Raw genomic sequence first — 11432 nt, forward strand, 5'->3', positions numbered from 1 at the left:
CCCAGTCTGGCAGCTATATCCTTTAGGACTCAGCCAGCTCGGTCAGTTGTGGTGCTACCGAGCCACTCTTTAGTGTTACAGTGAGGGGTGTGGGGTATATCAAAGTGTTGCAGTGAGGGGTGTGGGGTATATCAGAGTGTTACAGTGAGGGGCATGGGGTATTCAAACTTATAAAATTCTAACAGGACTGGACAGGCTAGATGCAGGAAGGATGTTCCCGATGGTCGGGGAGTCCAGAACCAGGGGTCACAGTCTAAGGATAAGGGGTAAGCCATTTAGGACAGAGATGAGGAGGAATTTCTTCACCCAGAGAGTGGTGAACCTGTGGAATTCTCTACCACAGAGGGCAGTTGAGGCCAATTCATTAAACATATTCAAGAAGGAGTTGGATATATTTCTTAAGGCTAAAGGGATCAAGGGATATGGGGAGAAAGCAGGGACAGGGTACTGAATTTGGTTGATCAGCCATGATCTCATTGAATGGCGGAGCAGGCTCGAGGGGCCGAATGGCCTACTCCTGCTCCTATCTTCCATGTTTCTATCCCTGGTGCCATTCTAGTAAATCTCCTCTGCACCCTCTCCAAGGCCTTCCTCGAGTGCAGTCAATTCATTTCTCATCCCTTCAAACTAAGCCTAAGTTAAGCTTAAAACCTTGTTTAGTGACTCTCTCCCGTCTCCCATCTTTCTCTCTAGCTGGTTATCGAATTCGATCATATTGTGATCATTGTTCACAAGATAATTGATTACCGTCAGATTCTGGTTCCTTACTCCAGGGGGGTGGGGGTGGGGGTGTTGAGTGAGGACTGGTTGGGAGCTCGGCTGCGATGTGCCCCAACCATCTTACTGACACTTACTGTCACACCTGGAGAATGGGGGACATTGAGGTAGAGTATCTGAGGGCAGACAGTGTCTGTGGGCCCCGTCCCTCGGAGAGAGTCAGTGTTGCCATGGAGGGAGTTCAGCGAAGATTCACCAGGCTGATACCTGGGATGGCAGGAATGACGTACGAGGAGAGATTGGGACGATTGGGCTTATACTTGTTGGAGTTTAGAAGAATGAGAGGGGATCTCATTGACACTTATAAAATTCTAACAGGACTGGACAGGCTAGATGCAGGAAGGATGTTCCCGATGGTCGGGGAGTCCAGAACCAGGGGTCACAGTCTAAGGATAAGGGGTAAGCCATTTAGGACAGAGATGAGGAGGAATTTCTTCACCCAGAGAGTGGTGAACCTGTGGAATTCTCTACCACAGAAGGCCGTAGAGGCCAATTCATTAAATATATTCAAGAAGGAGTTGGATATATTTCTTAAGGCTAAAGGGATCAAGGAATATGGGGAGAAGGCAGGGACTGGGTACTGAATTTGGATGATCAGCCATGATCTCATTGAATGGCGGAGCAGGCTCGAGGGGCCGAATGGCCGACTCCTGCTCCTATCTTCTATGTTTCAGGGGGGTGGGGTGTTGAATATTTCCATGTGGGAGGAGGGGGTTTGATGGGTCTTTCCCCCGTGTCCAATCATATTCTGATTCCCTCTCCCCCTCCATTCATCCATTCTGTCTTTCATTCTCTCTCTCCCTCTCCCCCTCTCCGTCTCTCTCCCCCCTCTCCGTCTCTCTCCCCCATCTCCGTCTCGCTCTCCCCCTCTCTCGCTCTCCCCCCTCTCTCTCTCGCTCTCCCCCCTCTCTCTCTCGCTCTCCCCCCTCTCTGTCTCGCTCTCCCCCCCTCTCTGTCTCGCTCTCCCCCCTCTCTGTCTCGCTCTCCCCCCCTCTCGGTCTCGCTCTCCCCCCCTCTCGGTCTCGCTCTCCCCCCTCTCGGTCTCGCTCTCCCCCCTCTCGGTCTCGCTCTCCCCCCCTCTCGGTCTCGCTCTCCCCCCTCTCTGTCTCGCTCTCCCCCCTCTCTGTCTCGCTCGCCCCTCCTCTCTGTCTCGCTCTCCCCCCTCTCTGTCTCGCTCTCCCCCATCTCTCGCTATCCCCCTCTCTCCCTTCCTCCTCACTACACCTCTCCCTCACCATCCCTCTATCTCGCTCTTCGCCCTCTCCCTCTTCACTTCTCCCTCCCTCTCGTCCCCTCCCTCTCTCTCTTCCTCCTCACTCACTCTTCTCATTCCCTCTCTCGCTCTTTCTTCCCACTTCCCATAACTCTCACTCTCTCTTTCTCACTCTCTCTCCCCGTCTCCCCCTCTGTCCGCAGATTGCTGGTCAGTGCCTCTCAAGACGGGAAGCTAATCGTTTGGGACAGTATCTCTACAAACAAGGTACGAATGGCCCCACCGTGAGAGTCAGTGTGTGTGGGGCCCGTACCCCAGTGAGAGTCAGTGTATGTGGGACCCGTACCCCAGTGAGAGTCAGTGTCTGTGGGACCCGTACCCCAGTGAGAGTCAGTGTGTGTGGGACCCGTACCCCAGTGAGAGTCAGTGTCTGTGGGACCCATACCCCAGTGAGAGTCAGTGTCTGTGGGACCCATACCCCAGTGAGAGTCAGTGTCTGTGGGACCCGTACCCCAGTGAGAGTCAGTGTCTGTGGGACCCGTACCCCGGTGAGAGTCAGTGTCTGTGGGGCCCGTAACCCAGTGAGAGTCAGTGTCTGTGGAACCCGTACCCCAGTGAGAGTCAGTGTCTGTGGGACCCGTACCCCAGTGAGAGTCAGTGTCTGTGGGACCCGTACCCCAGTGAGAGTCAGTGTCTGTGGGACCCGTACCCCAGTGAGAGTCAGTGTCTGTGGGACCCGTACCCCAGTGAGAGTCAGTGTCTGTGGGACCCGTACCCCAGTGAGAGTCAGTGCCTGTGGGAACCATACCCCAGTGAGAGTCAGTGCCTGTGGAACCCGTACCCCAGTGAGAGTCAGTGTCTGTGGAACCCGTACCCCAGTGAGAGTCAGTGTGTGGAACCCGTACCCCAGTGAGAGTCAGTGCCTGTGGAACCCGTACCCCAGTGAGAGTCAGTGTCTGTGGGACCCGTACCTCAGTGAGAGTCAGTGTGTGTGGAACCCGTGCCCCAGTGAGAGTCAGTGTCTGTGGGACCCGTACCCCAGTGAGAGTCAGTGCCTGTGGGAACCCGTACCCCAGTGAGCGTCAGTGTGTGTGGAACCCGTGCCCCAGTCAGAGTCAGTGTCTGTGGAACCCGTGCCCCGGTGAGAGTCAGTGTATGTGGAACCCGTACCCCAGTGAGAGTCAGTGTCTGTGGAACCCGTACCCCAGTGAGAGTCAGTGTGTGTGGAACCCGTACCCCAGTGAGAGTCAGTGTGTGTGGAACCCGTACCCCAGTGAGAGTCAGTGTGTGTGGGGCCCGTACCCCAGTGAGAGTCAGTGTGTGTGGGGCCCGTACCCCAGTGAGAGTCAGTGTGTGTGGGGCCCGTACCCCAGTGAGAGTCAGTGTGTGTGGGGCCCGTACCCCAGTGAGAGTCAGTGTGTGTGGAACCCGTACCCCAGTGAGAGTCAGTGTGTGTGGAACTGTACCCCAGTGAGAGTCAGTGTGTGTGGAACCCGTACTCCAGTGAGAGTCAGTGTGTGTGGAACCCGTGCCCCGGTGAGAGTCAGTGTATGTGGAACCTGTACCCCAGTGAGAGTCAGTGTGTGTGGGGCCCGTAACCCAGTGAGAGTCAGTGTGTGTGGAACTGTACCCCAGTGAGAGTCACTGTGTGTGGGGCCCGTACCCCAGTGAGAGTCAGTGTCTGTGGAACTGTACCCCAGTGAGAGTCACTGTGTGTGGGGCCCGTAACCCAGTGAGAGTCAGTGTCTGTGGAACTGTACCCCAGTGAGAGTCAGTGTGTGTGGGACCCATACCCCAGTGAGAGTCAGTGTATGTGGGGCCCGTAACCCAGTGAGAGTCAGTGCCTGTGGAACCTGTACCCAAGTGAGAGTCAGTGTCTGTGGAACTGTATCCCAGTGAGAGTCAGTGTGTGTGAAACCCGTACCCCAGCGAGAGTCAGTGTCTGTGGAACTGTATCCCAGTGAGAGTCAGTGTCTGTGGGACCTGTACCCCAGTGAGAGTCAGTGTGTGTGGAACCCGTACCCCAGTGACAGTCAGTGTCTGTGGAACCTGTACCCCAGTGAGAGTCAGTGTCTGTGGGACCCGTACCCCAGTGAGAGTCAGTGTGTGTGAAACCCGTACCCCAGTGAGAGTCAGTGTGTGTGAAACCCGTACCCCAGTGAGCGTCAGTGTCTGTGGGACCCGTACCCCAGTGAGAGTCAGTGTCTGTGGGACCTGTATCCAAGTGAGAGTCCGTGTCTGTGGGACCCGTACCCCAGTGAGAGTCAGTGTGTGTGGGACCCGTACCCCAGTGAGAGTCAGTGTCTGTGGAACTGTAACCCAGTGAGAGTCAGTGTCTGTGGAACCGTACCCCAGTGATTTAAACCGTAGCGTGCGGTGTCTGAGCTAAATAGCCTCTGGTTCCTTCCACAGGTCCACGCCATCCCGCTGAAGTCCTCCTGGGTGATGACCTGCTGCTATGCCCCGTCGGGGAACTGCGTGGCCTGTGGGGGACTGGACAACATGTGTTCCATCTACAACCTGAAGACACGAGAGGGCAGCGTCAAGGTCAACCGCGAGCTGGCAGGGCATGACGGTAAGGTCCAAGCCCCTCACACTGAGCAAGAAGGTCCTCAGCTCCATTCCCACGGCCCAGGGGTCACGCCCCTGCCCCACGACCCCGGGGGTCACGCCCCTGCCCCCAGGGGCTGGGGGTCACGCACCTTCCCCACGACCCCGGGGGTTGGGGTTCACGCCCCTTCCCCACGACCCCGGGGGTTGGGGTTCATGCCCCTTCCCCATGACCCCGGAGGTTGGGGGTCACAGCCCTTCCCCACGACCCCGGGGGTTGGGGTTCATGCCCCTTCCCCATGACCCCGGAGGTTGGGGGTCACAGCCCTTCCCCACGACCCCGGGGGTTGGGGTTCATGCCCCTTCCCCATGACCCCGGAGGTTGGGGGTCACGGCCCTTCCCCACGACCCCGGGGGTTGGGGTTCATGCCCCTTCCCCATGACCCTGGAGGTTGGGGGTCACAGCCCTTCCCCATGACCCCAGGGGTCTCGCCCCTTCCCCATGAACGCGGAGGTCATACCCTTCTCCTGACCCTGGGGATCACACCACTTCCCCACGGCCCCAGGGGTCTCATCCATTCCCCATGAACGTGGAGATCATGCCCTTCCCCACAACCCGGGGGGTCACGCCCCTTCCCCACGACCCCGGGGCTTGGGGTTCACGCCCCTTTCCCACGACCCCGGGGGTCACGGCCCTTCCCCATCACCCCGGGGGTTGGGGGTCACACCCCTTCCCCACGACTCCAGGGGTCTCACCCCTTCCCCACGAACACGGAGGTCATGCCCTTTTCCCGACCCTGGGGATCACGCCCCTTCCCCACGACCCCGGGGGTTGGGGGTCACACCACTTCCCCACGACCCGGGGGATTACGCCCCTTCCCCACTACCCCGGGGGTTGGGGGGGCTCACACCCCTTCCCCACAACCCCGGGGTACCACCCTTCCCCACGACCCCAGGAGTTGGGGGTCAGACCCCTTCCCCGTTACCCCAGGGGTCTCGCCCCTTCCCCACTAACGCAGAGGTCATGCCCTTCTCCCGACCATGGGGATCACGCCCCTGCCCCACGACCCCGGGGGTTGAGGTTCACGCCCCTTTCCCACGACCCTGGGGGTCACGGCCCTTTCCCATCACCCCGGGGATTGGGGGGTCACACCCCTTCCCCACGACCTGGGGGATTGCGCCCCTTCCCCACGACCCCAGGGGTTGGGGGTCACACCCCTTCCCACGACCCGGGGATCACGCCCCTTCCCCACGACCCCGGGGGTTGGGGGTCACACCCCTTCCCCACGACCCGGGGTATCGCGCCCCTTCCCCACGACCCGGGGGATTATGCCCCTTCCCCACAACCCCGGGGGTTGGGGGTCACACCCCTTCCCCATGACCCGGGGGATCACGCCCCTTCCCAACGACCCCGGGGGTTGGGGGTCACACCCCTTCCCCACGACCTAGGGGATCACGCCCCTTCCCAACGACCCCGGGGGTCATGCCCCTTCCCCACGACTCCGGAGGTCACGGCTCTTCGCCCGACCCCAGGGGTCACGCCCCACCCGCCCCCCACCTCCAATTCCCCACCATTGACGAGCACTTTCTCTGTTGCTAAGGACCCTTTCTTCTCGTTTCCTAGGTTACCTCTCCTGCTGCCGTTTCCTCAACGACAACGAGATCATCACGAGTTCCGGAGACACCACCTGGTGAGTAAAAACCGTTCCGATTGGTGCTGGCGTGTCTAGGCAGGCTGCTTGGCCCAAAGTAGGCCTCACCTCCTAAAGGGCCTCATTATTGATAGCTCACCCCGACACAGCCGCCACCACTGAGCCCCACACACACAGAGCAGGAAAGACCCAGGCTCCATTCCCGGCCTGTGATGAGTTAGCCTGATCTCACACCCGGTGTGGGGACTGAGCCCCTCACACACAGAGCAGGAAAGACCCAGGCTCCATTCCCAGCCTGTGCTGAGTTAGCCTGATCTCACACCCGGTGTTGGACTGAGCCCCCCACACACACAGAGCAGGAAAGGCCCAGGCTCCATTCCTGGCCTGTGCTGAATTAGCCTGATCTCACACCCGGTGTGGGACTGAGCCCCACACCCAGAGCAGGAAAGGCCCAGGCTCCATTCCCGGCCTGTGCTGAGTTAGCCTGATCTCACACCCGGTGTGGGACTGAGCCCCACACACACAGAGCAGGAAAGACCCAGGCTCCATTCCCAGCCTGTGCTGAGTTAGCCTGATCTCACACCCGGTGTGGGACTGAGCCCCACACCCAGAGCAGGAAAGGCCCAGGCTCCATTCCCGGCCTGTGCTGAGTTAGCCTGATCTCACACCCGGTGTGGGACTGAGCCCCACACACACAGAGCAGGAAAGGCCCAGGCTCCATTCCCGGCCTGTGCTGAGTTAGCCTGATCTCACACCCGGTGTTGGACTGAGCCCCACACACACAGAGCAGGAAAGACCCAGGCTCCATTCCCGGCCTGTGCTGAGTTAGCCTGATCCTACACGGAGTGGGACTGAGCCCCACACACACACAGAGCAGGAAAGGCCCAGGCTCCATTCCCGGCCTGTGCTGAGTTAGCCTGATCCTACACGGAGTGGGAAAGGCTCAACATTCACCAATTCTGTTTCCAGTCCCACACCAGGGATTTAAGCACAGAAATCTAGGCTGATGCTCGAGCCCAATGCTGAGGGAGTGCTGCACTGTCGGAGGTGCCGTCTCTCAGATGAGACGTTAAACCGAGGCCCCGTCTGCTCTCTCAGGTGGACGTAAAAGATCCCATGGCCCTATTCCGAAGAAGAGCAGGGGAGTTCTCTCCGGTGTCCTGGGGCCAATATTTCTCCCTCAATCAACATCACAAAAACAGATTATCTGCTCATTTTCACATTGCTGTTTGTGGGAGCTTGCTGTGCACAAATTGGCTGCCACGTTTCCTACATTACAACAGTGACTACTCTCCAAAAAGTACTTAATTGGTTGTAAAGCGCTTTGAGATGTCCGGCGGCCGTGAAAGGCACTATATAAATGCAAGTCTTTCTTTCCGGCCCCTGTCATCCCCCGCAGCATACTCTGGGACATCGAGACCGGGACGCAGAAGACCGCTTTCGTGGGCCACAGCGGAGACGTCATGAGTCTGTCCGTGTCCCCTGACTTCTCGCTCTTCATCTCGGGGGCCTGTGATGCCACGGCCAAACTCTGGGACATCCGCCAAGCAGAGTGTCGTCAAACATTCCTGGGGCACGAGTCGGACATCAACGCCATCTGTGTGAGTGGCAGGCGCAAGCCCGGAACCCCTCGAATAGATCCCAGCCTGTAACTCACTCCCGGGTATCTGTTATTCTATATATAAACCCCCCCGAACCACTCGATTAGATCCCAGCCTGTAACTCACTCCCGGGTATCTGTTATTCTATATATAAACCCCCCGAACCCCTCGATTAGATTCCAGCCTGTAACTCACCCCCGGGTATCTGTTATTCTATATATAAACCCCCCGAACCCCTCGATTAGATTCCAGCCTGTAACTCACTCCCGGGTATCTGTTATTCTATATATAAACCCCCCGAACCCCTCGATTAGATTCCAGCCTGTAACTCACTCCTGGGTATCTGTTATTCTATATATAAAACCCCCGAACCCCTCGATTAGATTCCAACCTGTAACTCACTCCTGGGTATCTGTTATTCTATATATAAACCCCCTGAACCCCTCGATTAGATTCCAGCCTGTAACTCACTCCCGGGTATCTGTTATTCTATATATAAACCCCCTGAACCCCTCGATTAGATTCCAGCCTGTAACTCACACCTGGGTATCTGTTATTCTATATATAAACCCCCGAACCCCTCGATTAGATTCCAACCTGTAACTCACACCTGGGTATCTGTTATTCTATATATAAACCCCCCGAACCCCTCGATTAGATTCCAGCCTGTAACTCACTCCCGGGTATCTGTTATTCAATATATAAACAACCCGAACCCCTCGATTAGATTCCAGCCTGTAACTCACTCCTGGGTATCTGTTATTCTATATATAAACCCCCGAACCCCTCGATTAGATTCCAACCTGTAACTCACTCCTGGGTATCTGTTATTCTATATATAAACCCCCCGAATCCCTCGATTAGATTCCAACCTGTAACTCACTCCTGGGTATGTTGTTCTATATATAAACCCCCGAACCCCTCGATTAGATTCCAACCTGTAACTCACTCCTGGGTATCTGTTATTCTATATAAAACCCCCGAACCCCTCGATTAGATTCCAGCCTGTAACTCACTCCCGGGTATCTGTTATTCTATATATAAAGCCACCGAACACCTCGATTAGACTCCAACCTGTAACTCACTCCTGGGTATCTGTTATTCTATATAAAACCCTCCCGAACCCCTCGATTAGATTCCAACCTGTAACTCACTCCTGGGTATCTGTTATTCTATATAGTAATCCCCAGAACCCCTCGATTAGATTCCTGCCTGTAAGTCAATCCCGGGTGCCTGTTATTCGATATATAAACCATAAAGGTGGGGTAGAGGGACGGTGTGAAGTTGGTGTTGAGGGACGGTGTGAAGTTGGTGTTGAGGGACGGTGTGAAGTTGGTGTTGAGGGACGGTGTGAAGTTGGTGTTGAGGGGCGGTGTGAAGTTGGTGTTGAGGGACGGTGTGAAGTTGGTGTTGAGCGACGGTGTGAAGTTGGGGTTGAGGGACGGTGTGAAGTTGGGGTTGAGGGACGGTGTGAAGTTGGGTTGAGGGACGGTGAAAAGTTGGTGTTGAGGGACGGTGTGAAGTTGGCGTTGAGGGAGAAAGTGAGAAGTTGGTGTTGAGGGACGGTGTGAAGTTGGGGTTGAGGGACGGTGTGAAGTTGGTGTTGTTGAGGGACGGTGTGAAGTTGGTGTTGAGGGACGGTGTGAAGTTGGTGTTGAGGGACGGTGTGAAGTTGGGGTTGAGGGACGGTGTGAAGTTGGTGTTGAGGGACGGTGTGAAGTTGGTGTTGAGGGACGGTGTGAAGTTGGTGTTGAGGGACGGCGCGAAGTTGGTGTTGAGGGACGGTGTGAAGTTGGTGTTGAGGGACGGTGTGAAGTTGGTGTTGAGGGACGGTGTGAAGTTGGTGTTGAGGGACGGTGTGAAGTTGGTGTTGAGGGACGGTGTGAAGTTGGTGTTGAGGGACGGTGTGAGGTTGGTGTTGAGGGACGGTGAGAAGTTGGTGTTGAGGGACGGTGTGAAGTTGGTGTTGAGGGACGGTGTGAAGTTGGTGTTGAGGGACGGTGTGAAGTTGGTGTTGAGGGACGGTGAGAAGTTGGTGTTGAGGGACGGTGTGAAGTTGGTGTTGAGGGACGGTGTGAAGTTGGTGTTGAGGGACGGTGTGAAGTTGGTGTTGAGGGACGGTGTGAAGTTGGTGTTGAGGGACGGTGTGAAGTTGGTGTTGAGGGACGGTGTGAGGTAGGTGTTGAGGGACGGTGTGAAGTTGGTGTTGAGGGACGGTGTGAAGTTGGTGTTGAGGGACGGTGTGAAGTTGGTGTTGAGGGACGGTGTGAAGTTGGTGTTGAGGGATGGTGTGAAGTTGGTGTTGAGGGACGGTGTGAAGTTGGTGTTGAGGGACGGTGTGAAGTTGGGGTTGAGGGACGGTGTGAAGTTGGTGTTGAGGGACGGTGAGAAGTTGGTGTTGAGGGACGGTGTGAAGTTGGTGGTGTTGAGGGACGGTGTGAAGTTGGTGTTGAGGGACGGTGTGAAGTTGGTGTTGAGGGACGGTGTGAAGTTGGGGTTGAGGGACGGTGTGAAGTTGGTGTTGAGGGACGGTGTGAAGTTGGTGTTGAGGGACGGTGTGAAGTTGGTGTTGAGGGAGAGAGCGAGAAGTTGGTGTTGAGGGACGGTGTGAAGTTGGTGTTGAGGGACGGTGTGAAGTTGGGGTTGAGGGACGGTGAGAAGTTGGTGTTGAGGGACGGTGTGAAGTTGGTGTTGAGGGACGGTGTGAAGTTGGTGTTGAGGGACGGTGTGAAGTTGGTGTTGAGGGACGGTGTGAAGTTGGTGTTGAGGGACGGTGTGAAGTTGGTGTTGAGGGACGGTGTGAAGTTGGTGTTGAGGGACGGTGTGAAGTTGGGGTTGAGGGACGGTGTGAAGTTGGTGTTGAGGGACGGTGTGAAGTTGGTGTTGAGGGACGGTGTGAAGTTGGGGTTGAGGGACGGTGTGAAGTTGGTGTTGAGGGACGGTGTGAAGTTGGGGTTGAGGGACGGTGTGAAGTTGGTGTTGAGGGACGGTGTGAAGTTGGTGTTGAGGGACGGTGTGAAGTTGGTGTTGAGGGACGGTGTGAAGTTGGTGTTGAGGGACGGTGTGAAGTTGGGGTTGAGGGACGGTGTGAAGTTGGTGTTGAGGGACGGTGTGAAGTTGGTGTTGAGGGACGGTGTGAAGTTGGGGTTGAGGGACGGTGTGAAGTTGGTGTTGAGGGACGGTGTGAAGTTGGTGTTGAGGGACGGTGTGAAGTTGGTGTTGAGGGACGGTGTGAAGTTGGTGTTGAGGGAGAGAGTGAGAAGTTGGTGTTGAGGGACGGTGTGAAGTTGGTGTTGAGGGACGGTGTGAAGTTGGTGTTGAGGGACGGTGTGAAGTTGGTGTTGAGGGACGGTGAGAAGTTGGTGTTGAGGGACGGTGTGAAGTTGGTGTTGAGGGACGGTGTGAAGTTGGTGTTGAGGGACGGTGTGAAGTTGGGGTTGAGGGACGGTGCGAAGTTGGTGTTGAGGGACGGTGCGAAGTTGGGGTTGAGGGACGGTGCGAAGTTGGGGTTGAGGGACGGTGTGAAGTTGGGGTTGAGGGACGGTGTGAAGTTGGTGTTGAGGGACGGTGTGAAGTTGGTGTTGAGGGACGGTGTGAAGTTGGTGTTGAGGGACGGTGTGAAGTTGGTGTTGAGGGACG

The 11432-nt window shown here is 56.5% G+C and overlaps 1 protein-coding gene across 1 annotated transcript in view; it reads left to right on the forward strand.

The window, feature by feature from the left end:
- Nucleotides 1-11432, forward strand: part of LOC147091225 (guanine nucleotide-binding protein G(I)/G(S)/G(T) subunit beta-3-like) — a 129698-nt gene that overhangs the window by 103959 nt on the left and 14307 nt on the right. Inside the window, exons 5-8 of the mRNA XM_085976524.1 lie at nucleotides 2194-2257; nucleotides 4403-4565; nucleotides 6165-6231; nucleotides 7592-7793. Coding sequence (XP_085832650.1) covers nucleotides 2194-2257; nucleotides 4403-4565; nucleotides 6165-6231; nucleotides 7592-7793 — 496 coding nt within the window. The remainder of the gene's footprint in view (nucleotides 1-2193; nucleotides 2258-4402; nucleotides 4566-6164; nucleotides 6232-7591; nucleotides 7794-11432) is intronic.

This window comes from Somniosus microcephalus, unplaced genomic scaffold, assembly GCF_052327205.1.
Source record: "Somniosus microcephalus isolate GS21.2 unplaced genomic scaffold, FLI_Smic_1.0 unresolved_chr3, whole genome shotgun sequence".
Classification (NCBI taxonomy): domain Eukaryota; kingdom Metazoa; phylum Chordata; class Chondrichthyes; order Squaliformes; family Somniosidae; genus Somniosus; species Somniosus microcephalus.